Raw genomic sequence first — 19,219 nt, 5'->3', positions numbered from 1 at the left:
GTGTGTCTGTGTGTGTGTGTGTCTGTGTGTGTGTGTGTGTGTGTGAGAGAAAGAGAGAGACAGACCGAAAGTGTGAGTTTTCCCAGAAGGACCGAGGCAGAGGGAGATATCTCAGCAGTTACTTCACTGTAGTGGTTCTCTGTGGAATAGCGCTGTGTGTTTGATGCATCCAGTACTGCTGGAACTGACTCCCCACTGTACAACATGCGCACGCACACACAGACACACACACACACACAAACACACACAAACACACACTTACTCTCACACTCACTTCCCAGCACATGGGGCCTTGTGTACCCATCTCCTGTTACCTTTAATGAAGAAGAGAGAGGTGTCGAGGGGCGGGGGGCCGGTGCGTGTGATCGTATGTGCATGTGAGTTTCTGAGGCTCTCACTCTCCAGACGTATTGGAAATTGATAAGTCGATGGTTTCGAATCACAGTGCTTTTCTCTGTCCTTAAAACATGTCAGCTACAGACCTAATTCCAATGTGTTTTATGAGTTTTTAAATACTTTTATTAAATCCTTCCTAGAGATGTTGTACACTAAAGTTTGTTACAGCGCCTCAGAGATGGTTTATGTGTGTGAGGTTCAATAGTTTATGTTTTCACATTATCTTTAAGGTATAGGGAAAAAAAGTGAAATATTTTATGGTATTGATGTCACGTTTTTCACTTTGGCCAGTGTACTTCTCATCTCAGGTAATGTGACTCGGGAAATCTCTCAGGGAATTAATTTGTTTCCCTTGTAAACGGCACGTAACCTGGATTGAATATTTATGGATGATACAGTATGAATGCCTGCCTTTGATCAGGCATCCTAATGACCATAAAAACCTTGTGTTGCTTTAGAGGAAAAACAAAATTAGCCTGAAGTCTGAGGAGAGACCTGCCCACCTCTTTATTTCCACCTCACCAGCATTTGCACGACAACAATTAAGATGATCTCCGATTAAGTGGACATCACTTCTCATCCTCTCACCTCCGCATGCACAGATACAGTTCAATAAAAATCCTTCTCCAGGGGTGCCTAGACTGTTTTATTTTGCCTCGTAGCATGTGTGCTGAAAAGTGTCAAACTGGAGCTTCTGAGGAAAGTGTAGTGTGTCCTCAGCCCCAGCAAACAATATTTGCTTTAAAACTTCACTTTAAGAACAGGTTCACGATAAAAAAAAAAATTTAAAAACACTTTTAAGAACCCATATGTGCTGCTTTTGATTGCCGTGAAGTGATTCATTACTGACATGATTTTAAGGTAAGATGAAGGTCAAAATCAGAATTCCTCCGCCAATGCACAAACAAGTTATATGTTTATGTTTTCCCTCCTTAACATTGTTCTTGGAATTGTATATAAGTACAAGAAGAGCCACTAAAAAAAAAAAATCAGAGTCAAATTCATTATATGCATAAACATACTTGGCCTATAAATCGGATTTGGATTCTAATACATTTTAGCAAAGCTTACATGTGGCAGTCAGAGATCGCAAAATCATGCAGGGATCTTTCAGTCCCCCTCTCTCGTACATTATAATTGCTTAGGAATTTATCTTCCAGTGTAACAGGACAAACAATAACTGTAAATGTAAATTAAAACCACTCTTAAAAAATGTATAATTTTAATGTGAATATGTAAGAATCGTTATTCATCGCTGATTGAGACTAAAAGGTCAGAATAAAGGAAAATGTGGGGAAGTAAAGGGAAGTCTTGAAACTGCCGCTGTGCAGCCTGTTTTTGTGAATTGCTTTGTCAAAACACTCGACGTGAATGGTCCTTGAAAAGTTTCACAAGTCCTCAGGCCCCATCTGAGGTTCTCTTGTTTCACAAAACAACACATAAGCTTTCTGAAAAGATGCCAGGTGTCAAAAATCTGACCTTTTCTTTTTTGTTTTAATAGTGGTGTATTTATGTTTTCCTCATTTTCTCTTACCCTTTTCTACCACCGCCCCCACAACCCCTTTCCTATCCTTTCCCTCCCCTGCAGATCCCCTCTGCCGGCCAGCTAATGGAGGCTGTGCGTGTGAAGATGAAGGAGAGGAAAGTGCTGACAGAAGAGCTGGCCACGCTCGCAACACCAGTCAGCGAAAAAGCCTGACTCCCTGGGCTGAGGCTGGGAAAACTGTCATCCTCTTCTTTTTCTCCCTCCCTCCCTCTCTCCCTCACTGGTTCCTACTCAGTGGGAGCTGGGCTGGGCCAAGCTGAGCCGGGGCAGCAGAACCAATATTTGTGAGAAAGACGCTGTCGACTCACTCTGGGCCACTGGCGCAACACAGCAGCCCGGCTTTTGTAAATGAGCCCTCGACATCTGTGTTAGCCCTCAATGCACTATGTCTATCAGACAGGGCCCTTTAGCGCCAAGCTAATTTAAAGTGCAGCCACTCTCCCCCACTCACAGCACAGACCTGGGGTGATAAGGCAAATGCTTACGCTAATGTTTAAGTTAGACTTTTTTTTTTTTTTTTTTACTGTCTTTTACTTCTCCCTCTAATTTATTTGGCAACTTGAGGACCTAAGGGTGCAGGGACTTGACCTAGTAATGCCAAGTCGACACTTTGAGAAAGTCAAGAGTGCAGCACAGAGCAGAATATTCACTGTAAGAGGTTTGATCCATTTATCAGACCGGATTGTTCTGCTACTAGAGACCCTATCAATGCTTATTCTTGCAATTGTTATAGTTTCTATTTGTCCTCTTGATAATTTAACAATCGATTACACCAAACATAAATCATTTCTCTCTCCTTTATTATTAAATAAAAACTCTGTTCCTTTATTGTTTTGTCCGTATTGTGTTCTTCAAAGACTTTATTCATTTTATTTTGTTGGGAATCTCATGGTCTTGTTTCTTGTCTAAATGCTCTCTTCTTCTGTGTTCGTTGCAGCAGTTCAAAGGACTGTCAGTCAGTGTGTGATGGTGATGGAGGATGCTCTGGTGGACAGCAGGGTTCTCACACCTCGCTCGTGATTGACAGCTGACTGTTGGCATGGTGCTTGTCTGTAACTAGTGACCCCTGCTGTTGACATCATTAACAAGGGTCCACACGAGCACAGGCACAGCACAGCACGGGTGCATTAGACGAGCGGTTCCATCCTTGACATATTTACCTCCGACGCCTTTTGTCTGTTTCCCTTTTTCTCCCTCTCTTATTATTCATTTTGAATATTAAACCGTGATCCTGGTCTCATCTGTCCTTGAGTTGGCTTCCAACACAAGAGACCTCACACTCCTCCCTTCATATCATCCTTTTTTTTTTTTTACTCCTTTCTTTACCTCTTCTAGCTTTTGTTTTCCTCTTTACCACATTCCCCCTTTCTTTTTATTATGTATAATTAACTATGGTATGAAGAATCCTCCATTCAGGAATTAAAAAGAAATAATTCCACTTTTTAATCCCCCCTCCCTTCTCAAATATATGCTAATGATGTCGTTTTCCTTTATCTTTTTATAATAAAGGATTAGGCCAGGACTGTCTCTAGCTGCAACTCGGGGACCAATTTAGCTGGGATCCAGGAGAGACAAACCCTGGTGGTTAATTACCATTCATTAACATAGTTTGCATCTTTTCTCTCTTCTCCAATACCCAGGAGCGGGCTATTGTCAATATTTGTCCCACATAAATTTCAGCTTTTTTTTCCCGAGTCACTGTCCTCCAGCGTAATGCAGCTAATGACAAACATTAATAACTCGGAGGAATCCGGTGGCACAGCGGGTACAGAAGAGAGAAGATGCCACGCAAATTATCTCCGAGCCCCCACCCTTTGCCGTCTGACTGTCTACGTTTCTCTCTCTCTTGCTTCTTAGCGTGTAATGCATAGTCAACATGTTTGCTCGACGAGGCCCGCCATCCGGCCTCGGTTGACACTCGTGCTATTTCTATGACATATTCAAATGCGGGCCCCCTTCAGCTGGTGCTCCCTTGGGTTTAATTAACCTGGCCTTGCCTTTGTGTGAAGACGTTAAAACAATCTTGAAAACACCCTTCAAACATCCAATGCTCACACACTCATGTCTTGCACTAGGTGCTGTACTTGATTCGGGATTGGCGTGCCATGATTTTCTTCTCTTTCACTCTCCCCTTGTCTTCCACCCTTATTTTCTTGTGCAGCTCTCATTAAGAGGGGTTTCCCTGTGGGAATTACTTTGATCAGTCTTTCCAAATTGAAAGTTTTCCTCCCTTCCCCTTTTGTTCATTCCAACACAATCGACTCTGTGTCATTTTGTTTCCTCTGTCTCCCTCTTCGAATCCAACTTTCCTGTTCTTCTAGACATTCCTGCAGGAGACTGTTCCTGGAGGGGTAGTGGAGGTCAGGGTTGTGGGTTGACTCTGGGGTGGATCAATGATTTGCATTTGTGTGTGTTTGTGTTGTGTTTCCCAAGGCTGTTTTAAGTTCCCTTGGTCTGGCGTGCGCGCGCGCGCGCGTGCGTGCGTGCGTGCGTGCGTGCGTGCGTGCGCGTGTATGTGTGATGACTGGCTGCCCAGGAACAGTCGAAGCAAACGCGTAGAATTTCTGCGGCCTCCAACTGAAGCACAATTAGTCCTTGCCGATCTCTCGGAAAAGCCTCTGGTGACTTCCCTCATTTCACTGACACAGTTTCACACCCTCCTATCGCTGCCAAAACACCAGTCTGCTTTGATTTTTCTCAGGCGTAGACACTTGGCACCGTCTTAAATAACAAGGTGCTTGTGTCATCCAGCCAAATGTGTTTTTGACACATGTATAATGCAACATGTTTACAGTTCTCGGTTCTCACTGATCCCCAGAGAGCCGGTTCAGTAACAAAAGGTAGAGGCTGTTTACATCGTGTATGACAGAAACCTCCTCTTACTGTAGAGTGACATTTTGGTCGGGAGTCTAATGGGGGGGGGGAGCCACCTTAAGAAGAAAAAAGGAATCTCATTCTCCTGATGCACACATGCTATGTATACAACCTCATTGATCTTCACTTGGACAAGTCCCTTATCCTCTCCTACAGCACTGCAGACATGAAACGGCAGCAGATTATGGGTGAATGCGGCCCGCCGTGGGAAGCTAGGGAGCAGATAAAAAGGCCAGCCACTCGGGGGACCTGAGCTATGTTTTGATGCTTTGTGATAAAGCAGATGCAGAATGTGAGAGGAAGGAGGAAAAGTTACAGGATCTATCCGTAACTTTTACATTTCATAGGGACAGCGGTCTCAGAATTTTGGACACTACTGCCACTGTGCGTGTGTATTCATATATATATATATACTGTCAATATATATATATATATATATATAGACAGCTTTTTGGATATTTTCTTTCTACCTCCATCTTACCTCTTTGTCTTGTCCATCTTGACCACGCTCTTCCTGCACTTGTTCTCTTTTATTGTTCTTTGACTCTTTCACTTTCTCCGTCCCCGTGGACTGTCCTAAGCCTTGCTCATGGCAGCTGTCTCTCTAAAGCCATGGCCTGAGCTCCTGGGAAGAAAAAAAATGAGAGAAAGGCGAATGAGAGAAAGGCGAATGAGAGCGGGGTTGATCTGGTCTCTAATCCACCTCTTCTCACTGCGTACGAGGGAAGCTGCTTTCCTCGACATCACCTCGGAGAGAAGCGACTATTTTTTCCAATGTGACTACCTGAACCCTCGGGCGTCCTGGTGACTAACCGGGCATGTTGTCGCGTATTGGTATAAAAAAAATGTGGCTCTTTATTTCACAGATTAGTCGAATCATCATGGTTCACACACACAGTATGTACCAGAGATTTCATTCTTTCAAATATTCCAATTTTTAATCAGTTTTTTATTTTGTTCTCAGGTTCATAATGAATCCGTTGATGAGCTCCTATCGCACCATTTTGTCATGTGCATTCATGAGGAAAACAAACGGCTAAAGAAGCATCATCTCCGTTGGTCCCCGCTCATATAAAATAGGCAGCCATCCTTTGTTTTCCGCTCCAGCATATATAATAACACCTTAGTCTGTGGCGTATAGCGCCTCAAAGCACCTCTCCACCTTGACTAACTTTTCCAAGCACTCATTAGCGGACTGGCTGAAGTTTGGAGGGTATGAAGCGGGCTGGCAGATTACCCCCTGTAAAGTAGCACACCTCAGGTAATCACACTAATGAATTCAAGCACCCCCCCTCACCCACCCATCATTCCTTTCTCCTTTTCCCTTTACTTACTTTCTCCCTTTTCTTCCGCAGTGGCGGGTCGGCGCAAGAAGTGCCAAACAACAAAGAAGTGTTTGTTTGCATAATATCAGCGCTGCGCGCTCTCACGCAGTGGCGGGGGCCTGACTGCAGGACCGACTGGAGGCTTCCCATGAACACAGGTGGAGCAGGGCGAGCATCACTGGGACCAATTAGAGCAGAGCACAGGTACATTAGCATGTTTGAGTGGAGAACAATGGGGCGGGGATCGGTCAGCCTTATGAAACAACACACACGAGCACATGACCGTGGTCTGGTGTGTGTTAGTTGTTTGTCTCCGGTGACATGACGGGCATATGTGTGTGACAAATGACCCCTGCTCTGCGGTCACAGCACATCCTGAATGTTCCCTTCACACCTACTCACACACACACACACACCAATCATATGTAAAATTGAAGCATGTGTTTCTGAGCTTTATTTAGGATCAACTATAATCATGGCCATTTGCTAATGTTTTTTAAGATTAACAGGAAAAATGATTAGTCAGTTTCATTTGGGGGGGGGGGGTCAAAGGTGAATGGAATCGAACAGGGAAATGTGATTCACATATTTTACAGATGCAGACAATGAGGGTAACTAACTGTGAGGGTAGAGCAAGTGCTCCTGAGCATTGAAAGAGACTCTTGGCAAAACTACCATGGTAACAATAAGGTTAACATTAAACCAAACAATTCATATCATAATAATCGATAATTAACGATCCCAAGGTGTTTCACAGCCGGCGTCTGCACCTCCCAACCGCCGCAAGGAGGCATCCTGTCCTCTCAATGTGGCACAGGAGCAGCAGTTCTTCTACAAGGCCCTACAGTTTACAGAGGCACTGGCTCTGGAGTCGGCCTTCCGCCTTTTCACGTTACCTAAAGGGGGAGGGAGGGAAGGATTATACTTGATTTTAATCTTCTGCCACTCGACTGGATCCTACACACTGGTCCCTTGAATGTAGGACTCATGTTGGGCCTCGAAGAGACTCAGGAGGCCGAGGCAGGGCTTTGACCAGGCCGTTATCAGGTAGAGTATCAGTTTGTTTTTTGAAACAAGGAGTGAGGGTTATCGGGGTACACCGTCATCACAGGGTACTGGAAGGATGAATTGCAACCAATGCCAATTCTTTCCTAGTCTTTGAAAACATCTTCACTAAAGAGCTAGTCCTCTAGATATTTATTACAGGAATATATGTTGACATGGCTATTGCCACCGAGTTGTACAAATGGAGGAAAAGCTGTAAAATATGCACGTTCTTATATGAAGCTTTTCTGTCGTCAGCACTAAACAAATGATGAAAAGCTTAAAAATGATGCCGGGGGTTTGCAGGGAACTCCCTCTATAGTCTACAACACGCTGGGCATCACAGCGGCCATTAGGCATTGGACCATTAAGTGGGTCACAGATGCAGCAGAGGTTGCTACAAGGTGGCTGGGGATCAGGAGAAGAGTGCCTTGGGTAGGGCGGCCCCACCTGGACACAAGCCAGTCGCTCTCGGCGAGGATGACCGATGTTGAAAGACCCAAAACACCAGATAACCCCAGAAAACATCACCTATGATGTGTCCAAGCGCATCAGAAGATTATGTGTCAAACATTTATCACAAACAAATATCTGGACATGAATATAACGCGTGAACAGACGCCCCCTCTCTGTGCCCGAACATGCTACAGATGTGCGAAACAGAAACTCCCTCATCTCCGACCCTCAGACTGTGCTGGTGACAGACAGAAATCAGACCAGCGGTCAGTGTAATAAAGTTAATGGCAGCAAACTCATATTTCACTTGAGCTCAGCCTCCATCTGTCTGTACCGCACAAGTGAGATTTATTGTCTCCTGCGTTAAGACGAATGGACTCACCTCAGGACACACACACACACACACACACAGCTCACTGAGCCGTGGGACCGAGCACTCCATCAGAGCTGCCCACCGAGGCCGGCAAGAAAGAAAACTGCACTTGGGTCTCTCTTAGCCGGTTTTATGAATCCCTCATAAATCCTCTGTTCCCAAGTAAGAGCTACTCAGACAAAAAATTGTTTGACATGCAAGGTGACGCTGATAAAGCCTCGTACGTATGCAGGTTTCACGGCTGAATTTATATCATCTGTGGGGGTAGTACAGCTCAATGTGTGTTGCATGGCAGTTCTTCACGTTTGTCATTGTTGCAGCCTCATTTCTAACCACTAGATGGCAGCAAAACATCACAGTTTGTTATTGTACATGTGCTCGGATGTGGACAGGCACATTGACCTAAACATGAACATAACATACAAAAGGTTAAAATTGTATTGATACTTGCATGAAATATTCTATTCAATTTTGGAATTTCGTTTTGAGAGTTTGAATCATAAACCTGTGTGTGACCTGTTGTTTATCTGGGACTTCACAAATTAAATACAAAGACTTAATTGCCATTGCATTTTAAATTGTTTCTGTCAATGTGACATTTTTATGATTGACTTTTGATGATATGTGTTTAGTGTCTTGGTTCAAATGGATCCAAGATCACCAGGCTCCTGGTTTCCTGTTCAGACATTCACCGGAGGATGGCGCCACTCACATCACAAATGTTTGATGGGTTTTTTTAGTGGCTCTTTCTTAACTGATCTGCTCTGTGTGGGGATTTGATCAGAAAAGATAAAAAAAAGAGTAAACTCAAAATAAGATATTACAGTAATCAGATCACACGTCAGTGGAGTTGTCACTTAAAGGAACCAAGCAATAAATTGGTGAATAGACAAATATATCTTTAAATGAGATGTATGTGCGTGTACATTCATAGCTTAGTATTACTATACAGCCAGTCTGTGTCCACATTTACACACACGTTATTGACAGTAGTTTATTATTATGTATGCATGTCATCACCTATAGTTCCCTCTCGGGGACAATAGAAACATACAGTATATTTATTTAAATGCTTTTATAGTATTTGAATGGAAGAGGTAAATATAATTTATAGTGATTACAATATATAACCCCTCATAACTGTGTTATATCTATATCACAAAGGCTCCTTGTGTCATTGACTAGTTAGAGTTTATTTCCTACATTATCGCATTTTTATTTTAAATTTTTTTTAATTTGTAAACTTCACAGCCGCAGATATTGAGGATTTAAAAGTCAGTTCTTCCATCCTCACTCAGTCTTATTACACCAGATCTGCACTAGTGCCCATGTGCCAATGCGTCTCTGGATGCCTGCCCGGGTCGTCCAACCACAATTGAGCAGCCATCTGGCATCGAGGGGACGCAGAGCTGTCCAATGTGTTGCAGGTGACTTCTTAGCTTTGATTCATTGGTCGCGTTAGTCCTGTGTAGTTTGGGCGCTTAAGCGTCTCAGCCGAAAATTATCTTGATGACCGGATTCTGCAGGGAAGTAACAGAAGTAATTTGGTGCTGCTGCACATATGAATTACTATTTGGTCCAGTGTTTCAGTTAGTTTGTGCGCAGATGTAAGGTCCACATTAAAGTCCCTCAAAGTGAATGTGACAAACTCAAAGGTGTTTGTGCCATCTCCCACAACCATTACGCACCGATAGTTTATTATTATTATTATTATTATTTACTTAAAAATGTTCTCACTTATAAGTTGTGCGGTAAGAGTAGTAAGCAACACATCACAGCAACAAAAAGATTGAATGTGGAACAAGAACATATATATATAACAACAAAAAAGAATCAAAGACAAACACGTACTGTATATCATTAACACCGTTGTTACGTAAGACTTATTCCACATGACTGACGTCAGTGGTAGCAGGTCTGTAAGGACTGACGGCGATGTCATCGATGACATGATTTTAAAAGACACAGTGGACAAAACAATGTCTGTGTGGATGGACGGTTACAGAACAGCCAGTAAAGGGTCTAGTCGTGAGATTGGGATGGGGGCTGCTGTTCCCAGGGTCAAGAATCAGCTTGCAATCTCGATATAGATACAATTATTAAAGATGTGGCTTTGGATAGACGCGTCAGTGTCGATGTAATAATGAGGAAATTGCAAATGGAAAGGTGTGTCGGTTGGACTGTGGGTCTCTGTGTTGACGGGCGCTGTCCAGGGTGCTAGTGTGATGTCTTGACAACTTACTGAGTCTCACTGTGAGGGCCAGTTACCAAACCTGATTTGGAACCCTAGTTTCTGTCTTTCTTTCCAGATTATCATTTGGAACAATGCGCAGCCATCACTAATTGATCTACTGGTCTTGATATTAAGGTTTAGTCGCCAGTGACAAGTTGTTTCTGCCTCTGCATCATCTTGATATCAGATTAAAGCTCAGTTGAATGGAAAACTAATTCTATGATGCCGTCCCCAAGTTCTTTCTTCTCTCAGATTATCCTCAGGGTTCCTATATACGCTGTATAGACAAGTATATGGGTCTGGATAAATATGGCAAAAAGAACCGAGAGTATTGGAAGAATATTTGTGTTTCCATACTGTCTGAACAGACGTGAATCCAAGGACTTTTAGGAAACTAACGATCCATCTCATCCCCTTAAGTCCAGTGACAAATTTTCCCACGGTCAGAGATGAACCGTCGCCATGGCTACGCACTCTCTGTACCTGCCACTACTGTATCTACAGAGAGAGCCGTATTCGTACTGTACATGACTGACAGGCGGAAGGATAAGTAGTTCCCAATCATTCTGATCATCCTGCATGGTGATAGCTGCTGTGTTGATGATAGAATACACATTTAACCCAAATTACTCGGTTTGAATATCAATCTTTTAATGTGTCAATCAGTCGTAGAGCAGGTCTGAAGTATCAATATTTCAATATCAACCCGCACGTGCACATCACAATCAACTTTTAATGTGTGGAGTGCAACATGATAGCAGACACAGCCAGAATGTAATGTGTCAACAGTTGGATTTTAAAATGATTTATTTACACAATATTATCCTATATGATAATATTACATAAAATAACATAACAAATAATTTCTATCATATTTACTTAATACACATCTAGCTGTCTCTCCCCTCTCTCTGAGATCCATTACATCTTTTCACTGCTTCTTCAAGACATCTTTATTTTTCTCATTTGAAGACATCCTGTTCATGCTTTTTAATTTCACTATTATAACCAGGATCATTCCATTTATTCACGGTGCTTTATTGTCATTATAATTGTTATGATTTACATTTGCGGGTTGGGGGTGTGGGTGAGCGAGCTGGATGTATTTGTGTGTGTGTATTTGCAACGTTGATGTGTAGTGTTATTATTTTGACTCTCTAGTCTGTTTTGTCTCTGTGTTGTATGGGACCCCTTGGTAATGAGACGTCTCGAGGGGCTATCCCTTACATCAACTCCAATCCTATCTGCACTCGCAGAAACCTACCGAGGACAAGGGGGCATTTGGGTCCGGGATGTTTGAAAATGTTGAAATGGGAAGTGTGCGGGGACCCCGTGTGTGTCCTTGTCCTTCCATTAAACGAGCTTAGGTCGGAGATGTCCCCCAGCCTGCTCTCGGAGCACCGCGTCCGGCCGCGCCGTAGTAAAGAGAGGGGGCCGCTTTAAAAGGAGCTGGCTCTGACGTCAGCGCCGTTCTGGACGTGTGGGGCTTTAACATCCAATCGGATCGGAGCTTAAGTCAGCCCCCACCCCCCCCACCCCCGCTCACGGGAGATCCCTCTGGTGAAGACGAGCGGACACTGGGGTGACAGCCGCGACTGCACGAGCATCCGCAGACAACAAAATAAGGACCGAGATTATTCTGCTCTTGTTTTGTTTTTTTTGTCCAAATCCATACAGTCCCGACCAGAGCCACCGTCTAGCCACCATGTCTGTAGCGGGGCTGAAGAAGCAATTCCACAAAGCCACTCAGGTAAGAGGAGGGCGACGCGCCAGACCTTCATGCTCGAGTGCCACTGATGGAGAGGAGGGAGGAGGAGGAGGAGGAGGAGAGGCGTTGGGATGGTAGAGATGCTTCTAGTCTCGTATGGTTTTTAAATCTCGTCCTGCTGCTGCTGCCGCTGCCCCGGTGCTGAAACGCACTCCAGCGTAACGACTCGCGTGCTGCTGCAGCTGCGGCATTGCACCAACGCGAGTCATTCATCACTGTGGCGCGCTGCTGCAGCCTCCGCCGCGCCACTGTGCTGTGGTCATTTTTGGCGCATGACGGGAAGCGGCGCATGATCATTTAATGGATGCCATGTTTCTGTGTGTGTGTGTGTGTGTGTGTGTGTGTGTGTGTGTCCGGGAGGCAGGTGGCACGAGTCACGACAATGTGACGGCGGTGATGTCGGGGCGCGTCGGTTCCTCTCGGTACCCTTCAGATGACATTCCGCCCGAGCTGCACGTTAGCGGCAGCCGCTCCATGCGCAAAGTTGCGGACCCCCCGCATACGTGAAATCACGGTTGTCGATCCGTGTTTCGCTTTTCGACGCAGTGGGGAACTCCGACGTGCGCGCCGTTATGCAATCGTTACGCGCCGTGCGCCTCGGCGGAAATCCGCTCGTCCCGTCCCACGCCATGACCCCGGCGCCCTTTAAAAAGCCCATATCGCCCACTGATGGATTGAAATGTGTCTTCCCCCATCTCGTGCTGAATCATCTGTTATTCTCAGACGTGAGCCCAGGGCTTGTGGACATATTCAGCTAAATGTTGTACGTCAAACCCATCCCACCCATCCCAGTATCTTAGTTATGTTATTCCCCAGAGTTCAAAGTGACATTTTAACTAGGGATGCACTGATACCGATACCAGTATCGGGGATACTGTGCTCATGTGCACATACTTGTACTACACAGATACTACAGCACCAGATACCACCCCGGCAACATATCGTCCTCTAGACAGTTGAGCAGGTCGCGGCGTTGAGCGGAGGAGGAGCAATGTCAGCAATTTGTAGCAAAAACACGCAAACGACAAAAACAAAAAACACCTGGCACTGATAATCGCAATATTTCATGCTACCAGCACAAACTATACGGCACATTAAAAAGCAGTGACGCAGGGACAGGTACTCATATCGGTACTCGGTATCGGCAAGTAGCCAAATGTTTGTACTTGTACTTGGTCTGAAAAGAAAGTGGTATCGGTGCATCCCTCATTTGAACCATTAGTAACTCTGGAATCGATCAATGGTTATCGCCAGTGCTCCTAACCGGGACCTTGATGGTTAAAGGTGTGCAGAGATCCACGCCTGCGGCTCTCCACTGACTCCAGGGCTCTGATTGACTTTTATTTCCGGTGTTAGCCGAGAGCATCGGGGCTCCGAGGGGAGGTTGATCGTCTCCAGGGGGGTGAGTCACATGGACGCTGACAATCAGCCTCAAGCCCCCACACAACAGGAAACCTATAGAGCCCGGCTGACTCACCCATACACACGCGTGCTCCTACTGTAACGCCCTCCTTCCCTTACTCCAGTTCACCCAGTTTGGCCTTGGCGCACAGCTCCCAGTTTTGCACCATTGCTCGTCTCTCTGTGCAGTTGTCACGTAGAGAGGTGGGAGTAATCTCCTGACTGTAACACTAGTGATGGCCCGTCTGTTGAAGGTCACCGTCTGCACACGTCAGACCAGAATAACTGAGATTAGGGCAGTAGTTTGCACGGACTGGACGCCATTTACACAATTCTGAGCCAGGATGAAATATGGTGATATAATAGAGTCTACTGTTGTATAACAAAGCCATCAGTTATTTATATTGTTGTCCATGTTACACTGACATTTGAGAGACTTGTGTGGAGACGTAAAGCCCAACACACACATTTCCATTGCATATTCATAAGCAAGATTAGAACCCGCTACCCGGAATATTAGATCAAATGTAAATTGCAAATGGTCATCAACACATTTTTACAGTTTCAGTCAGGGACTGGTTTGGCCAGACTGGACGTAGACGGCGGCTCACTGGGGGCTGCACAGATTGTGTTAATTCTGTGTGATGAGTCTGTTGTCGCCCATTAGCTGAGCCCCCTCTCGTCCTGCAGATGTTCCTCCGTCTACTGCCTGGAGTGCAGGCCGCATATCAGCCTACATATCTGTAAATATGCATACAGTTATGTGGCTCCCGGTGTGTATGCATGAAGAGGTGTAGTTGAGCGTGTAGAAGTGCAGCGGATACGTCTGAATTTGTACGATTTTTTACAACAGCACAGTCGTCATTACTCAGTTTTATTCCCAATGCTATTAAGGCGGCTCTAGGCACAGTCAGCGGTCTCTGTGGTCTCCTGCTGTCTGTTCCTCAACATTAACACCCCCACCACACACACACACACACACACACAACATGCCTTCTTCCCCAGACTCCCAGTGGCAGAAGGCTCCCCTCAATCCCTCTGTTCTCATGCCACAGCCCCATAATCCAGGCCCAGACTCACATAGGTAGTAACCCTGCAATCTGGCTTCTTGCACACACACGCACGCACGCACGCACGCACGCACGCACGCACGCACACACACACACACACACACACACACACACACACACACACACACACACACACACACACATTGTCGAACCCCCCATGCCAACACAAGGAGAGAGGTCAGGAGATTAAGGGTTGAAACCAGGGATTTATACCAATCGGATAGTGATGTGGCAGAATGGGTATCGGCACTGAAGCCACTTATATTACTCAAGGTGTCCAATCGTCGTCTCTTTTCTCATCGTCACGACTCGGTGTGGTAGGGAGGGGGCAACTGTCTGCAGATGGATCAGTAATGAAAAAAATTACTTTACAAACATTTTATGAAATAGTTCATTCTTACTTGTTTTCAACATTACCCAAGGTTGACAAGTGTATATTGTTCCATGGTATATATATTGTCAAATTGCCCACAAGTTGTTGTTTTTTTTAAACGAAATAAATTGAGTCACAATAACATCACACTGTTTTGTATGTAGATTGGAACAGATTGCAAATCTTAAAATGCTCCATTGGTCCGATAAGCCTAACTGGTAATTAGCAGTGCAGCTTAGTCTGAGGTTCGGTGAAACATCAGCTGCTTTCTAAAAGACGGACAATCCTCGTCTGTGTGCTCGGAGGCTGGCAGCATTTCTTCGTCAAAGAGTTTATGGACTCTTGTGGGAGAAATGGCTCATAAAAGGCAGCACGACAAGGGGTTGATGGGATTTTATGAGATTCTCACACACACACACACACACACACACAACCTCAGTTTCACCTTCTCACATATATCACTCACACTTTTCCCCGTCAGAAGACATCTCTCTCTCATCCAAGGACACCGGAGCTCAGAGTGGTGCATTAATTACGTTTTCCATTTTAAAAAGAAGGGGAGCATAAGGCATGAAGGGTAAAACCCGGCAGGTCCACTAGACATCGCTTTTTATTTTTTTATTTGATCACATTTGCCACGAAACCCGTCACTCATTTCACTGTGGACTATGGAAGACGGCGATATAACTTGACATACTGTTTAAATCGAAGAAACGAGTTTTGAATATATCTGTTTTCAAGCCATTGAACTCTCCTTTTATTGTCTTTATTATAATGTGACTGACTGCTTTCTGCTTATTACGTCACAAATCAACTGAGTCATGCAAGGGAGCAGATGCTCCCTTCATGATGCTTCTGCGCCAATGGAGAGAGTTGTGTGTTTGTGTGTGTGTGCTGTGTGTGTCCATGTGTGTGTGCAGTGTGTGTGTGTGTGCAGTGTGTGTACGTGAGCATGCTAATGTGATGAGGCTATTTATTTAGGGCTGTAACGTCCACTCGACGGATGTGCCCGAGAAAGAGTCAACAGCGCGCCGCAGCACTCACCGTTGGTCGTGATATTTTTTTCTTTTTATCAAACCCAAGTTTAAATACCACTTTCTCATGATTATTTTAAAACTGCAGGGTCCATGTTTTATCTCAGAGGAGTGAGCATGGGCTGCCAGCAAGCAGACAGAAATGTGTTCATTAAATGGAATCTGCTGTAGAGAGAGACAGAGGAGAGATGAAGAAGATGACGAGAATGCTTGAGAGAGTGTGCCGGAGAGAGAGAGAGAGAGAGAATAGAAACAAAGAGGAGAGTCTTTTGGGGTTTTCGTCTTCGCAGCTTTTCCAGATAAAATGGCGTTTTTTGATTCTCGTCAGTGTCAGAAAGAGGCTGGTTCTGCACGCACGTCACGTATAAATGTATGAACTGGGTCGTAAGCTGCAGCTATTCTTTGTTTGTTTCGTTTTCTTATCATATTTAAAGAGATCATACTGTCCAGGTGGATTTAATGAGACTGTTATCTAATGTCCTACTTGCAGCCCATTGCTCATAAGCAGAGGCAAATCACACCACGTTCAACAAGACCGTACAAGAGTTTCATAATATATAAGGTTATTTTTTCATGGCTTGTCTACTAAATACGCTCATAGTTACCATGTTACACCCAGCCTGCAGACCAATATTCAAGGGCTTCATGCAGCGCTTTAACTATAATTTGAAGTACTCAAAAATAAAAATCTAATCACAGCAATGAATTTGGTGTCGACGTGTAATCTGTGTGTAATCTACGGAGCCAGTGAGACCAGGTTTGTGTAAACTCCATGTAGCCAGGTTTTATTATTTTTATTTTTCTGCCTGTGATTATTAAAAATGTACACTTACACCTCAAATTGGAAACAACCTGTGAAACATTGTCAATTAAAAACAAAAAAACCAATTCGGAAACGGGCGAGACTTTTCACACTGTGAACTTCAGGCAGCGATGTCATCCATCATTTTCTGGAAATTGGCCCTTAGGCCGTTTTCACGCGACGCTGGTAAAAGCTGTAAAAACAAAACCAAGGCTCCTTTTTGAGCAACAGCTGTGCGAGCAAAATGAATCTGCGTGCCATTTTGTGGTTTGAATGTGATCCCAGCTATCTGTCAGGATACTGTGGCCGCTGTACGTGTGTGTTCTGCATGTGAACGCGTGTGGTCGTTCCGTCTGGGCGCCGGTGTGATTGTCGCAGAATCGAGCAGCGCATATATCAAATCTGGACAGGGAACGTTTCTTACAGTGGATAGTAGAGCAGTCATCCTTTATTTTGTAGTCAGCCTTGGTTCGCAGTGAGGTTTCCCAGTGTGCGTGCTGCATACTAATACCAGTGCTACAAGTGTTATCCTCACTCGACTGTGTGCAGCATTTCGATTAGTCAACTGGAAGCCGTCTCATTTCATTCTGTAGTTTAAAGGCAAGTGATTGAGTATCGGGGACTCTTTCTTTCTTGGTCCATTTAAATTAAATTCTTTATTCGTGTGTGTGTGTGTGTGTGTGTGTGTGTGTGTGTGTGTGTGTGTGTGTGTGTGTGTGTGTGTGTGTGTGTGTGTGTGTGTGTGTGTGTGTGTGTGTGTGTGTGTGTGTGTGTGTGTGTGTGTGTGTGTGTGTGTGTGTGTGTGTGTGTGTAGGCATTTTCGGCGTTTCTCTCCCTTTAGGAGGGGAGTGCAGTGTGCAAGCATGCGTATGAGTGAGTGGCCATCGATGTAGCTCCGTGCGTGCCCGTGGACAGCAGTGGGGTCTTTGGACGCGGCGGACGCCTGCAGGGTTCCAGGGCAGCAGATTGTGAGTGGGTGACGCATCCAGCCTGGATCCTCGCTAGGCCTACTGCAGTGCAGCGTAAAAACAGATCCAGCTGGGAGATAACAGACGGGGCGGGAGGGACAAAAAGAGCGGAGCGAGGGGAGCGAGATAAGAGGGAAGACAAGCGAGGGAGACGGAAAGCACCCTTGAGCAGGCTGGGCGTGGCAGAGAGATGGAGGGAGGACTCGGCCAAGGGATACAGGAGGGCAGAGCCGGAGGAGGGACTGAGCCGGGTCACACAGGAGAGACCTGGACTACAGTCGATCTGTGGGGATTTACTTTTTTTTTCAAATTTGAGAACACATTTTCACCAAGCTGAATTTGGTCAGTTGATATTGGTACTGAGCCAGTTCTTCTTTTCTTTTTTTTTTATCAATAATTCTAGGCAACTAGCAACCGTTCTCTTCATCTGCTAATCATTTTCTCAGCTTAAAAGTGTGTCAGGTAAATGTGACGTAAAATGTCCCTGAACCCGAAGGGGGCATCGTCAAATCCCTTGTTTGGTCCGACCAACAGTCCAAAACCCCCCAGATAATCAGTTTACAATATTAATGTCGCAAAACCTTACTCTTTGAAAGCTAAAACCATCAAATGTTTCTCTCATTTTACATAGAAAACGACTCGCTGGTCATTGTTTGTGTTAATCGATGAGTCATTGCAGCCCTGATTTGAAGAAAATCCACAACCGCCCCTGCACCCTTACTTTAAATTTGGCATTAAATGTAAATTGCGACGTGCAGAATCCTCCAGACTACGAGCTGCACACCCAATGCCTCACGTGTGCCATGTGCTCATGAGTCAGAAGACAAAAACACATTGTTGAAGTCGCCTGGCTAAGAATGAAATGCCCTTGTGCCTTGATCCAAGTATGGATCGGCAATGCAGCAAAAGTGATGCTGCGCTGGATTGAGTCCAGCAGCGATGTACCTCCCATCCTTTTATCTGGATTTATTTCCTTCCCTCACAGTGCCTCTATTACTCTTCACTTCTCCTTTTTATTTCCCTTACGGTTAAAAAAAACCACAGTAGAGCCCTTTCTTTTTTCTCCAGCAGGAGACCTTTTCCTTGGCTGCTCTTCTGTCCTTTGCTCAGTCTTGCTGCACAGGCATATAGATTTTATCCAGCTCTCTTGACAAGTGCAAACATCAAACACCCTCTCAGGTATTTGATCCAGGCTCCTGAAGTCTGCTCCCCTCCAGAAGATTTAAAAACAGGGAAATCTTTCACTGCTTCTCTGACATGTTTTCCTTTATATTAAGGTAGAAGTGACAGTTTCTTGACTAGTGTGAGTGTGATGTCACCCCCCCCCCCCTTACCTCAAGTCCAACAAATATTATTATTCATTTCCCCGACAGTGCACTAATCCTCAAGAGAACTTTACAACAATGGCCATCTGTCAGTAGACTCCAGAGCTGCTGCTGCACATTGCAGTGACAGTGCATAGCCAGAAACAATACAGGGATACGTCTGACCTAATGTATAAATCAAATAACATCCATTTATTAAAACTGTCGAAATAGAAACGGGAGCATTCATGT

General features: G+C 44.8%; 2 protein-coding genes across 10 annotated transcripts in view; both read left to right on the top strand.

The window, feature by feature from the left end:
* The window catches only part of cntln (centlein, centrosomal protein), a 93,401-nt gene extending 90,631 nt beyond the window's left edge, over nucleotides 1-2,770 (top strand). For all 3 annotated transcript variants that reach the window (XM_047333929.1, XM_035637524.2, XM_035637525.2), the window contains one exon: nucleotides 1,985-2,770. In XM_047333929.1, the coding sequence (XP_047189885.1) occupies nucleotides 1,985-2,095 (111 nt within the window). In that variant the 3' untranslated portion in view covers nucleotides 2,096-2,770. The remainder of the gene's footprint in view (nucleotides 1-1,984) is intronic.
* Nucleotides 2,771-11,792: 9,022 nt separating this feature from the next.
* Nucleotides 11,793-19,219, top strand: part of sh3gl2a (SH3 domain containing GRB2 like 2a, endophilin A1) — a 31,694-nt gene continuing 24,267 nt past the window's right edge. For 6 of the 7 annotated variants that reach the window (XM_035638336.2, XM_035638334.2, XM_035638335.2 and 3 more), the window contains exon 1: nucleotides 11,793-11,997. In XM_035638336.2, the coding sequence (XP_035494229.1) occupies nucleotides 11,953-11,997 (45 nt within the window). In that variant the 5' untranslated portion in view covers nucleotides 11,793-11,952. The remainder of the gene's footprint in view (nucleotides 11,998-19,219) is intronic. The other variant, XM_035638331.2, reaches the window with a different exon arrangement.

This window comes from Scophthalmus maximus, chromosome 8 (assembly GCF_022379125.1).
Source record: "Scophthalmus maximus strain ysfricsl-2021 chromosome 8, ASM2237912v1, whole genome shotgun sequence".
In the NCBI taxonomy this organism is placed as follows: Eukaryota; Metazoa; Chordata; class Actinopteri; order Pleuronectiformes; family Scophthalmidae; genus Scophthalmus; species Scophthalmus maximus.
This window is presented reverse-complemented; position numbering and strand designations above follow the sequence as displayed.